This window comes from Seriola lalandi, unplaced genomic scaffold, assembly GCF_002814215.2.
Source record: "Seriola lalandi dorsalis isolate HSWRI2012SDOR001 ecotype SW California unplaced genomic scaffold, Sedor1 jcf7180002054487, whole genome shotgun sequence".
NCBI classification, from domain to species: Eukaryota; Metazoa; Chordata; class Actinopteri; order Carangiformes; family Carangidae; genus Seriola; species Seriola lalandi.
In genome coordinates this window covers 1,258,228-1,275,141 of record NW_019525040.1, presented here as the reverse complement: position 1 = coordinate 1,275,141, position 16,914 = coordinate 1,258,228, and the positions used below count along the sequence as shown (strand labels likewise).

Genomic DNA, 16,914 nt, shown 5'->3' with positions numbered 1-16,914 from the left:
AGTTTAGAGAGTTTATTAGATTTATTTTTCTTTCTATATATGTAGAAAAAAACATATGTAGAGATGTTTGTTTCTAAATGTGTCTATGCTCAATTATAACAGATTCTGTTTACATACTGTCAAACATCTGAATGTGTGTTTGTCACTGTGCATACGCAGAGCTTACGACCTGTACTCATGCACTTGCTGTAGTACAGGTAGTAACTTCAGTAGTTGCGAATGCAAATGTCTCACACATGGGACATTTTTTTCTCTGATCTAATTTTTAAAATATATATATATATATATATATATATATAAATTCTATAATAAAGATACTAATCATAAAAAACTACAAATAATTAAAAAAGATAATATTTTCTATTGTGTTAAAAGTCTTAGTATGTGAGGCTAGATATTTTTGCGATCACATAAATAGAGGACATATTTACAGAAATGAAAAATGCTGAAATGTTAGTGCCATTTGATCAAATTCAGGGCTCTACGCATTGTGTTTTGGGACACTGCTTGGCCCCTTTAAGAATGGTCTTCACAGAGGAGAGGGCTGTCTGGACTCTCCCACTGATCTTTTTAGATCCTTTGGCAAATGTCGTTTTACTAACAGTGCATTCATGCTGCTCCACTTTCTAGATCATGTGGCCAACAACTTTGTAATTGCTTTTGCAAAAAGAAAAGAAAGCCTGTATAAGGTCTTTCCTTTTGATGGCGTGCATGTCCACGTGTGCATCTATTTATGTGAAAGGCTTACCTCAGCTCTGTAGGGCAGAAACAGGGCAGAGGCGAGGTTTCCAGTAATTCCACTGAGGATATAAATGATGGAGATGCGGACCCAACCTGCCAGCTTCTCAAGGTCTCTCAGTATGGTCATCTGGAACACCACTGACACCACGCAGTGTAAAAGCCTGCATGCACACACACACACACACACACACAGACACACACAGACACACACGTCTAAAAATGACATATCTGTGCAGTCTACTGGTATTTCAGTCAGTGCATTATATCAAATATAAATTTTTGTGCATATTTGCAGTTTTTCATTAAGCTCTCTGGGCCTGTTTGCTTGTTTTAAGAGTAGGCCTGAGGGATTTTCCATGTGCCTAGTATTAGCACTAAGTATTACAGCTCTCATGTGAGTGAACAGCTCACGAGCATTGGGGCCTCATTTAGAAATATTTCATTATGTTTGAATCCTGAAGGATGCTGACATGGTGAAAGCTCACTCTGCAATCTTTCAAATAATTTAAACATCTCATTGACTCAGCATAATAGTTTAAACACTGCATATTAAACCAGTGCTATTTACAAGTTATGAAGCATTACATCCGTAGTGGCTATATCTATACTTGATTGGCTGACTCAGCTGAAACAGCTCTTTCATGGCCAATGGCAATATGAGAGTTTCACTGTGACAGGAAACAAAAAAAAAAAAAACAAGGAAATAAATACATAAACAAATTAATTACATTAAGAGCCTCATCTAAATTTGTTCCAAAATATGTACTTGGAAATTCAGTCTTTGTCTAAGGATGTTTGTGAGGGGTGCGGTGCATACCCAGCATGGAGGAAGAGAGAGAGCCAGAGACGATAGAACTGATCTGGAACATCAGGGTTAAGGAAGGGCAGCAACCCGCACACATCATCCAGACAGTGGACCTGCGCAGGAGTAATGCATGAGGTCAGAAATATACTAACACACCAACACACACTCGCACAAAACACATGTACACACGCTACCTGGGAGCAGAGTGTGGCATCTTCATGAAAGTAACCATGCATGAAAGTGCAATACTCTCTGGTGGCGATCTCACATCTACAGGAGGACAAACAAAACATAATTATAATTTTCTCCAGATGACCTCACAATTATAGTAAATGGGTAGATAAAGGTGACATCTGCAGGCCTTGAATCCAGTTAACAACACACAGCAAAAATGTGTCTCACCTGCCCTTGGTTCCTATGCAGCATGGCCGTCCCTTGATCTTACAGTCCATGTGTCTGTAACCTGTCTGGTTCCACTCCTTGGGATATGTACACACCTGGAGAAAGGCAAGTAATGAGCAATAACACAGACATACAATAATACTTGCCTCTATCTTATCTCTTATGCCTAAAACATATATTATATTTTGAAGGGAATAAATGCAGAAGTGGATGCAAATGTAGAAAATGAATTTCCAAATAAGCAGCAGTCTCCCCTCACCGGCCACTGGGTGATGTCATCTGGCCATGTATGGGGCTCTGCAGAGGCAGGCTCTTCACACACTCTGGTCACAACATGCAACACAGGAGGACACAGGATGATTTGAAACGATTTACTTGATTCTTATTGGGTTTTTTTTTAGAAGCGTTCTACATGTCGTGTGGCACAGTAATCACATACTGTACAAATTCTCACCTGGGATCCTGGTGACAGACAGAACCAGAGGACCTGCTGATATCCACATGCTCATTGTTCCATTTAATAAATGTGGCCAGCGTCTCCTGTTTGCACAATTATTTTAGTATTCAATTTTAGTATTTATTTCATAGGATCACATGGGAATTGAATAACAAACAGAACAGTAAACATTTAGGATGCAACATTTTGTACATTACCAATAAATATACAGAGAGGTAAACAAATTATTTTAAGAAATGTTACTTGACAAGATATCACTGCATTTTCCAACAAGCAATTTAAAAATATCTTTGTTCTGAGAAAAGTGATAAGTTACATTTAAATCTTGCTACATTTATAGTTAGTATAGTATAGCAGTTTTGATTCCGGTCTGTGTATCTATGAGCAGGGCAAATGTGATGTATGGCAAAAACTGTGAGGACGTACGTAAAGAATGCGTGTTGCGAGTATTTAGCATGACTGTACAGGTGATAATATACTTACACATTATAAAATCATGTCTCAGACAAGTGTTTAAGAGTGTATGCTGTTTCTACTCTGTGGCTATAGGTGTGTGAAACATAAGCATTTTTGACATTACCAGTTGCAATTGCATGTGCATATTCCCCTAAATGTTAATTTGCTCAAGTTCTTGCTAAAACCAGAGAAAAGTTGTTGTTTTTATTTACACTGATAAACTAATGTAGTAAACATGAAAGTTCATGGTAAAGAACATACGGAGCAGTCGGAGCTGAGGGTCTGCACACATCCAGAGTTGTCATTCTGGACGCAACAGCCAGACTCTTTCTCCAGATCTTTTGCCTTCTGGATCAGACTCACTATCTGTATGTCCTGACGGATGCATGGTGAGAACTTGGCCCCCAGGTGAATCAAGTCCTCCTATAAAAAGGTAGGAAAATATTCTTAAAATATACAAGCTAAAGCAAGAGAAAACTCAAATATATTCTTTACATGCATCATTTCTGGAGATTAAGTTCTGACTTAATTAACAAGTTCTAAATACAGTATGTGTTCATGTCGCATGACTGTTCTTTTATGTTCCAGAAAATACAGAAACCTCTGGGTTAAACTTAAAATACTGACACTTGACACTGAAGATAAACCTTAAATGTTAAATGCAGAGAACAAAAACAATCGACATTTTTAGGGAAGTAACCTACTAAATGTGACAGGAAACACAATAGGTGATAACTTGAGAATGGGTGTAACCCTTCACCCAACAAAACAAACAGCGTCAACCACTGATGCGTCATACTGTGCAATAGAAGAGAAATGTGAGGACTATGATCACAACAGGTCTTTTTAGCGAGCTGTTCACCAGGCTTTATACATCAAGACAAACATCCTATGTGTGTCCATCTACATGGGTAGTTAAAAACATACAGTGGTAACAGCTAAACTGAGACCAGTAAGAGACTCACAGAGCTTGGACCAATCCAGAAGTTCTCCTGTTGGATATACTTGACACTCTCATAAATCCCCTTGTTCTTCAGCACCTACAGAGGGCGACAGAGTCACAATTGGCATTGTAACTGCTAAATGTACATAATGTGACAAAAGTACCATTACATTGAATGATTTCAATGTTAATTAATGATTTCTGAGTGAAAAATAATTCATAAAATAAATACATTTCGTCATTTAAACTCATCCTTTGCTTTGTGTTTGTTTGCATAAAAAACAACATAATTGAACCGTTTTTAATATTTAATGCTCTCAACCATGTATTGAGACAAAAGGACATCAAAATAACATTACTTTGAAGTTATAATGCTCATTTTCACAAAAAGCAGTAGCAGCAATTTTGACACTAGAGAGAGCAGTGTTTTGACCTCCTATTTTTATCATAAAAAAAAGTCCAATTCTTATCAGTATTTCATAGTACACCTGTTTAGTTCATGATGAAGAGAGATTTTTCTGAGACTTATAGCTCAGAGCTTCACTTACCAGTTCAGATGTAGAATGTTGTGCAAACCCCACAGGGGCAAAACCATATGTACAGCAGGCCAGCAGTGTGATCACTATATGGACAAATGTGATCCAGTAGGTAAAGTAGGGCCTAAAAACCAAACAAAACAAAATTCACTGCAAATCAGCCAACTGTCAGTCATGGAGTCAAACATCACATTAAAGTGGAGAAACTGAAATTCTGTCTAAAACTCTTCTTACTGCTGTCAAGATTACTGTAGCTTGTATATAACCCATCAAGGTTTCTGTCCAGAGGTTTTATGTCACTTTTTACTGTTCAAACTGCCTATAAAATAAAATGAAATGGTGAAGCAGATGACTTTGCTGGTTTGTTTTCACTCTCTGACTGAGAGCCACAAGTCCATTATTTCAAGTTCATGAATTATCCAGTACTATGTCGGTGCACATCAGTATCTACTCATTCCCTACCTGTGGCTGTGGAAGTCGTCCAGCTGCTTCTGGACGTTGCTGCTGAGGCTGCGTCGGTAGTGCCGGTTCAGCCACTTCCCCACAACGCCCATGCCGTACTGACGCTTATGTTTGTCAAATGCAAAATGCTTAACTTGGGAGGCGATGCGACGCCCCCGGCGAGGATGAATCTTTTCAGGCACTACTGTTGGTGTCCTGGGCATCCGAGATACGTCCTTACTGGAGTTAGGAGGAAGAAAGGTAGGTAGGAAGAGAAATGAAAAATAAGAGGGTGTGGCGAGTAGTGGACAGTGGTTAGACAGACTAACGAAAAGAAGAAAGGTGCACAAATTAAATGCATATATATGAAAAGCAATGAACAGCTCAAGAAAATGCAGAAAAAGAGTAAAAGTAAAAGCGTATGCCAATTCTGCTTTTGTTACATTTTATATTCATGGGTTTCAGTGACCTTTCACCTTTAGTGACCTTTAGAGTGGGCATAATAAGGCTTGCTTAAAAGGTCTGGGAACTGTGGGAGCCTCAGTGACAAGAGACATTGTTTTTGGTTCTGCATTAATTTACTCACAGGCTTGGGAACTTCTGGTCAGGCTGTTCGCAGGGAGCAAAAGCTGCCGACATGGGAGGAGATTCAAACACATCATCAGCCATAGAGTAGAGTTCATCATGGGCATCGACCTACGCAGCAGAGGTCACAGAGGAAGAGGGAGTGTGAGAAGAAAAAAAGAGGAGAGTATTAATTAATGAGAGGGCCCCTGTTTCTTCCTGTTTCTGTTATAGCAGATGTCAGGGAGGGAGATATAATGGACACATGAGATAATGCACATCTTCCAAGTAATATCTCTCAAAACATTCCTATTTTTAAATTACTTTCTAGATATGCATGCTTAACCTCTCACTTGCAGTTTGCAGCCTTTACTATACAGATTTTACAGTCTTTCAAGCAGCAACTGATTAGATTAAATAGTAATACCTAGCAGTAAAGATGAGAATTTGGAAGAATTTTATGGCAAGACATGAGAAAAGGTTATGGTCCTTGCTGACTGAGGTGAAGGTACATATTTACCAAAGTATAGATAACACAGCTGCTGTTCAACATGCTGTAAATGTTCAAAGACAAGGAAGAAAGGTAAGAAAGATAACAAAGAAAGAAAGAAGCTGCTGAAGAAAGGAGGCTGATAAAAGTCGCAGATAAGCAGTGAAAGTGGAATCAAGTGGTGAGGAGCGTTACTGATGACATACTCAAGAAGGGGAAGGAAGTTAAGATGGAAAAAAAAAAAAAAAATTCCAACTAAAGTTGAAGTAAAGATCGAAACTGCTGTCTAGGGTTTAACAGGAAGATTAACAGAGTGGTTGCTGACCTTACTGAAGAAGAGCGACTCAGACGTGTCTGCAGAGTCCACCGTGTCCTCATCCAACCAGCTGGGCCTGGCAAAGCTCCTCCTGGGGAAACTGCGACCTGTCTGGGAGCCTGCCAAGCCACTACGACCCTGGAAAACACACACAATAAGTGATTTCACTCATACACAATCTGAAAGTAGTAGTATTTTCTGAAAGTAGTTCAGCTCTACTTAGAAATAAAATAGCAATGGACAACTAGAAATGCAAACAAACGCAGGGGAAACCAACGGTCTGATTCCATGACATTTCCTTAACTTGCCATAACACTGGAAAGCCTCCAGCTCTTAAATATTTTAGTCTATAATAGTTTGTTTTAATATACTATAGTATAATATATAATTTCCTGAGGTTGTTTCTAAACTGAGTAAAGGTGTGAACAAGTTACATTCTGTCTATTATGGTAATAAAAGAATATGACAGATCTCCATGGAGTCTAAACACTGTATAATTTGGACTATGGAAACTGAGATTATTCACAACCTGTATGCTCAAGTTTTCTAAATCTAAATCCCAATCCACTGAGACTCCACGGATATCTGGTATCTGTTTTTACTGTGTTAAATAGAATTAGCAGCTGCTGTCTGCGGTGCAGAAAGAAAAACTGACAACACCCACCAAATGCTCAAGAGCAACATGAGTCAGTGCCCTCGATGATTCTCTGACCTGATCTGGCATGGATCCTAACACACAGATATACAGGCATTCTGGTAACCATACACACCCTCAGCAGGTTGGACGCAGCTCGAATGCTCATGCGGGCGACGGACTCCCTCTTGCGTCTGGGGAAGCGGCTGTACCCGGAGCGCTGGCTAGTGAAAGAGCTCAGTGAGGTAATCCCCGGTGTGACAGGAACTCCCTGTGTGGCGTGGGGTGTCCTGGGGGAGCGACTGTCCACCTCATCTGGGCAACGGAAGGCTCTTCCCCGTGCCAGTGGATCCACAATCTACCAAAAAAAAAAAAGAAATTAGACTCAACATGACATAAATGTTTGATGTGCACCCCGGCAGTAACATGAACTTGGCCACAAGTCGCAGGTAATGAGCAGATGATAGGAGAGAGAAAGTAAATCACAAATAAATGATAGATCACCTTTACGCTATGCTGAGTTAACAGTACTGAGAAATTTGCTACCTATGTCAGTGTGCAGTGTACAGTATAGTATGTGTGTATAGTAAGAGGTAAAAAACAATGCTGCTAGCTGGAAATTTTCATCACTGGCACTCCGGATTACAAGAGCAAATGCGGGATCGAAAAAGTGAGTGAAGTTAAGCAAAAGATGAAAAACTAAATACTGGATGGTGAGTAGAGCTGTGTGACCTGGACAGAGAGGAGTACCATCTGGGACCCTACAACATTAAAGTTTTATTAAAGCCAGACACATTTTCCCACTCTCCTCAGTCTCCTCCTCTCACCATTTTTTTGTTCCCATCCTCCCAGAGATGTCTCTTAGTGTCATAACATTAAAAAAAGAGTTATTACTTTTTGGCTGGTTGTGAAATTGGCTGGAAATGGGAATTCTTATTGGACAGACCTCATAACTGGTGAGACTGGTGTACCTCATCTTGTTTCTTTTTGCTGTCTGTGTAACTTATTTCCATGGTAGGACATTTTAGTCTATTCAAACAATAGAATAAAACCTCAATCAGGATGTGAATTAATGGGTGGATTATAATGTGTAGTTGGAACCGTGTGCCTCTGCTGACAGTACCTTGGGCATCTTGTGTGTGGCTGGTGAGTCCGGGCCCTGGTCGATGCTGGTGGCTGTGTCCGGCTCTCTATACTGGGCCTTCAGCTTGCCATAGCGCTGGCTGCAGTGACGCAGGCTCTTCCTCTGCCATACCTGCTGCTTGGTCTCACAGTCTTCCCCCACGCCAAACCACTGGGCTGTATTCCTGGAAGTACCGAAAGAAGAGGGTGGCCTCAGAATCACATAATAAATGGTCAAACAGCAAGGGCAGATGATGCTAAGGTAACACAGGAAGAGGGCATTTGAATAATGTGTGCAACACCTTTTCTAGTAACATCCCAACAATGTGAGAAATTGTGCAATGGGCAATGAGCTGAAACGGGCCAAAACATGATGCCACACTTTTAAATAACATGTGTTCATGAGCACATAAAGACACAAACAAAACAAAATCAACTGAAGACGTTTTACAGAATATGTTAGGAGCAGAAATGCATGTAAATACTGTACATCAGAAATTATACCTACTGCAATTTTTATCTCTATGCTCAACCATCAGATTCATGGGATATGTTGCTGCTACTGAAAATAATGGCTCCATTACTGACTGTCTATTAATTGAAAGGATCCTAGAGAATAATTTTTTTTGGTGAATGAGTTGTGGGGAATAGTATCTGTACTTTCTGACCCCTTAGGGTGAATGACCAGCAGTGAAGAGTGCTTGCATTTCTTGTATAATAACTATAGTGCTTTGCTGGTTGTTTTTATCTTGGGTTCACGACCTAACTGACTATTTGTTTATCCCGTGGGTCTCTAATTAAAAACTGTCAGACTTGACTCTCACGAGCAACCTGAATTATGAGCAACATGAACATAAATAATAATACATATTCAAATAATACACTTTCCATTTTACCTGCGAATGCTCTGAGAGAGTGAGGTTTGTCTACCCAACTTTGGCCTTCTGTCTCTGGATAAGAAGCCTCCATCGCCGGTTCCGCTCACACTCTCCGACACAGAACCGGTTGCTTGACCACTCTCACTTTTTTTCAGAGATGGTCGCAACGGCTGACAAGAAGAAAGGAGAAGTAATGTTTCAGTATAGCAGGCTAATTGTTGTTACATTAAAAAAAATAGAAATAGTGCCTACACAGTTGATAACTGAGTTATTTAATCAGTGTTTAATCAGTGGAATATTACAATAACCTAAATAAAGCAGCAGCAAGGCAGAGGAGACATAGATTACACACAGACCTGGATAATTATGAAAGGCTGCAGGTTAATTAGGAGAATAAAATATAATTATTGCAGAACCCTCAGGAACATCCCAAATGAAACTACTATCAATTTATAAAGGTGTTAAGAAAATAATTAGGCAATTATTGCACTGGCTGCAATCCGATACTTGGATTAAGTGCACATTTAATGCATACACAATTGTGTGTCAATAATTTGTGTGGCTGGGTATGACTGAAAGGGCAAGTAAAAAACACTTGAAACAATTTGTCTTCCTGTTCTTTTAAACTCTTCCAATGCTGTTTAGTGTTCTTCTGTTAAATGAGCAGTGATTCCAATGAGTCTGATTATCTTAATCTGTAGCGACTCTGCAGTTGGTGACAATTAATGACTTTTTGCACAATAGTAGTTCTTGAACATACTTTATGCAGTGATCAGTCCATCTAGCAAAGCATTTCCAAATTTAAAATGAGTAGTGCAGTGTCTGTTCAAAATGTACATGTCGAGGCTGATTGCTTTGCCTGCATTTATCCAGCAAACATCATCCACACAACGTCACACTTGACTGTGCACTTCCAGAGCAAAACACCCTGCAGTGTGTGTGGTCAGTCGGTCCTGCTTGTCACTGCTGGAGTTGGCAGCTCCTCTCCACTCTGAGATTGTGTGTGTGAAGGTGTAGAAAGTGCTGCAGCAGTTGAGTGTCCACCTTTCTTAAAACCCTGACATGTGCACGCTGTAAATTGCCAGGGTGCTGCACTGCCCTAGTGTAGTGTCACCTTTTTTCTTCACCTCAAGTAACATGTACAAAAGTTATGTTTGAAGCTTTCTCAAGAACTGCTCATCCAAAAAACTTCACAGTCGACACAGCACTTCCTTGGGTCCTCAGCAATATACCCACAAAGTTTGAAGTCGATCATACGAGCCGTTGTCAAGAGAATCTAAATACAGACAGATATTCCGCCATCTATAGTGTAGATTTAATTTGGTATTAGTAATGGAAATACTGTAGTCTGTGGAGTAAGTGTGGGGCCTCTTTCTGCTTCTCTTCCGTCTTGTAACAACTAAGCTACAGCACATGCCCAAGTTCATACATTTGCATGTTTATTACACTAGTTGCTCTATAGCAACAGTTTAACTGTAACATGCTCAATTAAACTCTGTCTACCTACTACTTTGTGTAGCTGAAATGTCATCGTTTGTGTTCTGAGCATGGGGCCCACAGGGGGAAAATGTATGGCCTTGTGCCCATAAACTGCAAGACAGCTGTCCAAAATGCCTCCCTGCTCGAGCAAATGGCAAATTCAGAGGCACAGCCGAATACTATGCCACCACATTAACCTAGTTAAAACCCTTTTGAACTTTTAAAAATAAAGTACTGCCTGAAATCTTTTTTTCTCTTCCTCTGTATATGGTAAGTCAAATAATTAGTAGGCATGACTCATCCTTCTAAAGTATCAGTCTATCAATGCATAAAGTGACCAAAAGTGAACTGATATAAGAATGTAGGCAATATCAAAGTTCCTGTAATGACTGCTGAGCATGTTTTTATCCTAATTCAATCCTCTGCGGGTTCCTAATCAAAATATCAAGCCTATCTATCGAGTTAATTAGGACCATGTTTTTTAAACCTCTATGTGTGTGTGAGTGTGTGAGCGTGCGTGAGTGAGTACGTGCATGGGTGCGTGTGTGTACACTGTGATAATGAATGTTTGACTCCCCCACAGATTGGGGAGGGTCTCAGGGGAAGGGGGAGGTATGCGGGTGTTTTGGATTTTTTTATTGCTTTTTTTATTACTCTTTGAACAAATGGTTGATGTCCTTGCATTAGAAAAACAGTGAACTGCTGCATTCATGGTTAGTATTAAGCCATTTCCCTGCTCTTTAAGGAAATCAATGTAAATGAAAAACTATTCTTGTTGTCAATTCATGATTTCTGACAATAAATATTATATAGTATAATAGAGACCGCAGCCTTTGGGTACTTTTTAAAACTTAAATGAACTCAACATGAATGAGAAAGCACTTAACACCAGCATTAAAAGAGGGTGTGGTGAGTTATTGTGATAACACATCTTGTAAATGAACATCTGTTTCGAAGAGGCCAGGCACTGAAGGACAGGGTCAGGTCCAAATGATCAGCTTACCTGTTTCGCAGGGTCGTGGGACATCACCTCTGGTGGAGGGATGGCTATTACAAGGCTGGGCGGCTTCTTACTCTTTAGACGGCTATCTGATTGACCTCTGTTTGGAGGGGGCTCCTTCCCCTCCTGTGATGCCATCCTGTCAGAGTGCTGGAGATGAGAAAAGCATAAGCATAACTCGAACATTCATGTCACATAAGACTGTTTTACACAATTATCATACTTTAGTAAAGAGAAAGAGACCTCTTTTAACTAGATGATGTTAAATTGATTTTACATGCCCTTTCTAATTCTAGCTACTTTTAAGCATTTACAACAATTTTCACACCACATGCATCCATCAGTACCACAGATTTTATGGCCATTACAGCTGCTCTTTTACCACTAAACCAAGTTTTGGGGGATTTACTGTATGTGTGAAATGAAAATAGTCTCAGTCTAAAATGGGTGAGCTACAAGATAAAATTAGCACCAGCACTGCAACAGTGTGTGCTTAGTTAGAAGATATGCAGAAGTTAATACTCAAAATGCATAAATGAAGTACCAACTCAATATTTGGCAGTGAGGTAATAGCCTATCTCGTTACGTAAGATTACTCAACAGGATTGCTGTCAATTCAACACAAATATGACAAAATATATCCATAAACACCCTTTTTTTTCCAAACTCAAGGCAAAATTTGTAACACCAAATAAAAACTGTGACTAAAGTCTATAATGATAGCGGATTATATTAAATATTTCTGTAAAACTAAAATCTTGCTAGCACTGCTAGAACATGTAGCCTATTTTTACTAGTGAATGCATGTTGATATTATATAACTAATGTTATGCCAAAAATGGACTAGATCACTGAGGCAGAGTAAACATATTTAACCAAGCTCAATTCTTATCTCACAAGAGCTAAAACAACAGCAGAAAAAAAAAAAAAATCCGTTTTAGGAACTTAAATGTGTTGTGTCAAGTCTCTTGTGGGGACCTACCCCTTTCCTTTATACCCTCAACAATCTCTCAAAAAGGAAACGACTACAGTCTATCCAAACAAAGTCAGGAGCTGGCTCTCTTCCAGTTCAATCTGCTAAAACAAAAATCCCTGCCAACTTCCCTTGCTTTTTGATTACCTTGATTGGCAATATCTTAAGTGACCCTTAAAAGGCTCTGCATTCACTTCCAGCAGATGAGAGATGGTGTTATATTAAGGGTTGCAAACTTGTCTTGCTAAACAGTGCTTAGGTAATTGATTCAAACTAACGTAATTACTGTATTAAGGAAGAGGTGGAAGGAAAGGAAGCTGGTGTTGCTTCCTGTGTTATGCACTGTGAATATATACATATATATATATGCAAATAATATAAGCGGTCAAAACAAAATTCATAAAAGATACATAAAGATACATTTGCCTGAGAAAGATACAGGTTTTTAACACAGAGGCCTGGATAATACATATGTGTATGGCATCTGTAATTTTATATTGTTTATAGGGATGCAGCACATTTTCAGGAAGTTTATTCAGTAAACCATTCATTGACAAAATAACCACATGGACATGTATGCCTTTGGCTAATCCAACAAATGAAGCACTTGACAAATGAACGTGCTTCATCACATCATAAAAAAATCATATATTTATAATACCAAACGCATTCCTAAACATTACAGAATTGCCCAGAGAGAGATATTAAAAGGGATTGTGCAGCTCTAATATACGTTTAACATCACACAGTGCCACCCAGCCCAACCAGAGGCTTTAAAATAATTCAAGGGAACCAGTTAGACAACTAAAAATCAGACATCGATACTGCAGCACCTAATGTAAACACTTGAAACACTAATGAAAAAGCAACTGATACACCAGCTGTTAAGCTGTTGGGAGTGACACCCGATGACATCACATGACAGGGGTCAATAGTGCTCTCCAATAATCATGTATCCTCAAGATGGTTAGTAATCCATATCCTTTTCCTCTGTTTGAATTGAAAACAACCTTGCAGCTCTTTTTGTTGAACACATCTAATAATGGTGATCTAGCAGTTGAAGCTTGTTCTGCATCTGTATTCGATATAAGTTGTTTCTGAATGAGATCATGTCTAAAACACACTGTACACCCAGCTATTCAAAAAATACTCAGTACCGGTGGGATGACTTCTATCAATATCACTGTGTCTTATAGTCTGTGTTTACTGACAATGCATCAAGTTACTGAGTCTGTGCACATACTTTGGACCACACAGATAACACATAGAACACATCCGGAGTCTTCTTAGATGAGTTCATATAACAACTCATTACCTGTCTCTTTGTCCATTCAGGGACGGAATAATATTGCAAAACTTAATTATCTCTGTCTGCCAGTCTTTACCAATCACAGTCACCAGCGGAGCAACCAGCCAGTCTATTCCTGGAGCTAAGAAAGTCTCATAGCATTACAGTATTTCCAGAAAAATCTAAGGCATTGTAGACACAAACCTATAATGTCACAAGCCTTGGCCAACACATCCATTATGTCGTTACGGTCTTGAAAGCCTTGAAGTTGTCCTGGAGTTGTGGTTTTAGAAAAATCAATTCGAGACCCTGGGTGTCTGCAGCAGGAATGGCAGCAGCAGAGAAATCTGACACCACCTCAGTCAATAGCCTAGTTTCCACTACAGAGCCAACACACGGTTAGACAGGGCTTTACATATAGGCTGTGTCACTTACTTTGCACTCGCCCCCCAAAACAGCATTTGTACAGTACCTTTATGGGAAAAGGGATGTAACTTTCACTTCTGCTAACCATGTTTTCAATTAGGTGTGTTAAATATTTCATATATTTTCAATATTAAATATTTCATGTTTAGGCATAAAGCCTGATTCAGTCCTCTTGAGACAAGAGAGGAGGCTACTGGCAATCTAACCTGTGGTTTAGTGGTGTAGTGGGTAGGGGCTGGAACTCATCCACTTAGATAATGAAATAGTTAGGAATTTGGCTAATGGACAGAGCGCTCAAGTGGCAGAGAGACTGCTGCCGACCACAGTCTATCAGTGCAGACAGGCAGATGTTAGGAACTACACAGGAAAATTAATGGGGATGGACTGCGGATTGTGTTTGTCAGAGGGAAGAGAACAGAGGGATGGGACCTATGTGAGGCTCTAACCAGGGACAGTGAAACGTTTTAACATTTTACCTAAAGATGTAAATATATTGATACTCAACTCAACTTGACCTTTAAGTTACACATAAGTTAAAATTATACCATATTGGCAACCTACAATTTTTTTCCCCCAGGTATATCACAGTTGCAAGAGTCATGATATAAAGCATGAGTCTCAAACTAGACCCAGGGTCCAGATCCTCAACATGTTTAGAATTTGTTATTAGATCTGGCCAGCAACTTACCATATTTTTCACAATTTGTTTTTACCTAGTCTATGATTGGAGATTTATTTATTTATTAATTTATTTATTTATTTGTTGAGTGGCAATAGGAAGCATTACGCTAGGGACCAGGGAAAGGAGTGGTAAAGTCTTCAGAGTGTATATAGTTAATTTTCTTTATTGAAACAATAAAAAAGTGTTCAAGCAGCATCACTCTAGCCAAGATATTTTTACAGTAGACAGTAGACATTTAATTTGGTTCACTGTGATCTGCTCAATGACAGGCGGGTTATGGATAACGGGACAGTTTTACTAGTTGTAAACTAGTTGTCTGTTCTGACAGACTGCTGATACCACCAACAAAAAAATATCTTAAGAATGAGCTCCGTTATTTTTTATTGAATCCATGTCAATTCCTCAGCTGTGTCTAGAAATGAAAGTATGCCAGCAAGCAGCAGCACCATAAGGGCATGTTTGCTTAATAAACATCTAATCATTAACCACCTGTGCACTCTCTGTATCTGTATGTATGTCCACATACATACATACATACCACAGCTAATGTGAAATTTAACTATCAAATGTAACACATGGATCTTGGGTGAATAACACATAGTATGTCATGCTTCAGTTGTGTTTCTATAACCATGGATGGAATGACAAGAAATGAAAAATCAAAGTCTAATCAAGTCAAGTTTAAGCTTGATGAGAAGACAAGGAAAAGCTTAAAAACAACCCTTGACATGTAAAGGAAAAAAAAGAGGAAACCTCAAGAGAGACAATACAATGATTCCAAACCACAGATGTGGGAGGGTCAACTTGCCGACTCACTCACTGCGGTCACGGATACCAGAGTCACATGTCAGAGCGAGGAGGTATGTCCACAATGACATCATCCATAGCTAATGTCATCACATGACATGGAACAAGTGCCCCTGCGTGTTTATGCCTCACTGTGGTCTATTAATTCACTGGTTCACCTAAAGTGGTCCTTACTTGACCATCGATCAAAAGAACTGTTGCTGTGTGTGTGTGTGTGTGTGTGTGTGTGTGTGTGTGTGTGTGTGTGTGTGTGTGTGTGTGTGTGTGTCACCTCCACCTCCTTGTGTTTGGGGATATTGCATGTACCTGTGGGAGGGTGTCACCATGGTTCAGTCTCTTCCCCCAGGGGAAACCTGCCCTGAGAATGTGCCAGTGTGTTTGTTTGTGTGTGTGTGTGTGTGTATTCCCATTTGCCTGATGCTCAAGGCAGTGCTGTCTCTCTAAGCCTGACAGGCTGGACTGTGCTCATTAACTAAGAACTATATAATTTTGGAAATTTGTAACAGACTACAAATGCAGCCAGGGCAAATTGTCCCATTCTTACAAATCCTATACATAATTAGTATGTAGGGGGGGTGGGAAAGATATCATGTTTCATTTTCTGCTACACTCACTCTACACGCCAGTTGACTACTTGAGCCAAGCACACATACATAAATTAACATGATCTTAAGTGCAGATGTAATGTTTGACAATTAACAAAATCTGAAAGTTATGATTGTGTAAAACACATGCTGAATGTAAAACACTACAAACAGTGTTTATATAATAGATTTTACTTGATTAAGCTATTATTATCAAGGGACCTTTAGGCAGTGCTCCAATCACATACCTTCTGTATATCATGTCTAAAAAAATTGAGACATCACCTATGCCGACTTCAAAACCAACCAGACTTTCACTCACAAAGTATTTTTGGCATTCTTCTCACATCTGAGGCAGGGGAACCGTTGAGAAACGGCACTATGCGCCTCCGCAACAGTAAAAAGCATGTTGTTGCTGCTTACTGTGTGGTGATAAGAGTGAGTCGTGCGAGTGCTTAGCTCGGTCTTTTTTCTACTTTTCCATTTTAAGCATTTACGTGACTTGCCAGAGCAACTTGTAGTAGTCGAATAAGCATCAAATCTACTTCAGACGTGGTGAAAGTAACCAACATTAACAGCTGCTATCAATACTTGTCACTGACCAGAGAATGCTTATACAAATGAGAAGTGCTGTCAATAAGACGATGATGTGATTTTCCCTCACAATTAGGGGAAATCTGAGTTGGGAAATTTTGAGGTGGGGATTTCTTATTATAACTTACAGAGAAGCTACTGACTAAATATAGAGGACTGGCCAACGGCATCTAATGGAAACAGACCGTAATTAATATTCATTATCAATATTCAGATTAGTGGCGTGCCATCAGGACAAGCAAGGCAAGCGGTGCTTGACCAGTTAAAGCTTAAAAACAGACATCAATCAGAACAAT

General features: G+C 39.4%; 1 protein-coding gene across 2 annotated transcripts in view; it reads right to left on the bottom strand.

Annotated features, from left to right (window-relative positions):
• LOC111659760 (inactive rhomboid protein 2) overlaps nt 1–16,914 on the bottom strand; it is a 29,685-nt gene that overhangs the window by 6,748 nt on the left and 6,023 nt on the right. For both annotated transcript variants that reach the window (XM_023412788.2, XM_087175751.1), the window contains 16 exons: nt 11,268–11,414; nt 8,804–8,955; nt 7,909–8,092; nt 6,922–7,143; nt 6,161–6,289; nt 5,368–5,477; nt 4,803–5,021; nt 4,353–4,464; nt 3,827–3,901; nt 3,123–3,284; nt 2,403–2,488; nt 2,208–2,271; nt 1,949–2,043; nt 1,741–1,816; nt 1,559–1,659; nt 749–902 (listed from right to left, as the gene is read on the bottom strand). In XM_023412788.2, the coding sequence (XP_023268556.1) occupies nt 749–902; nt 1,559–1,659; nt 1,741–1,816; nt 1,949–2,043; nt 2,208–2,271; nt 2,403–2,488; nt 3,123–3,284; nt 3,827–3,901; nt 4,353–4,464; nt 4,803–5,021; nt 5,368–5,477; nt 6,161–6,289; nt 6,922–7,143; nt 7,909–8,092; nt 8,804–8,955; nt 11,268–11,402 (2,076 nt within the window). In that variant the 5' untranslated portion in view covers nt 11,403–11,414. The remainder of the gene's footprint in view (nt 1–748; nt 903–1,558; nt 1,660–1,740; nt 1,817–1,948; nt 2,044–2,207; nt 2,272–2,402; nt 2,489–3,122; nt 3,285–3,826; nt 3,902–4,352; nt 4,465–4,802; nt 5,022–5,367; nt 5,478–6,160; nt 6,290–6,921; nt 7,144–7,908; nt 8,093–8,803; nt 8,956–11,267; nt 11,415–16,914) is intronic.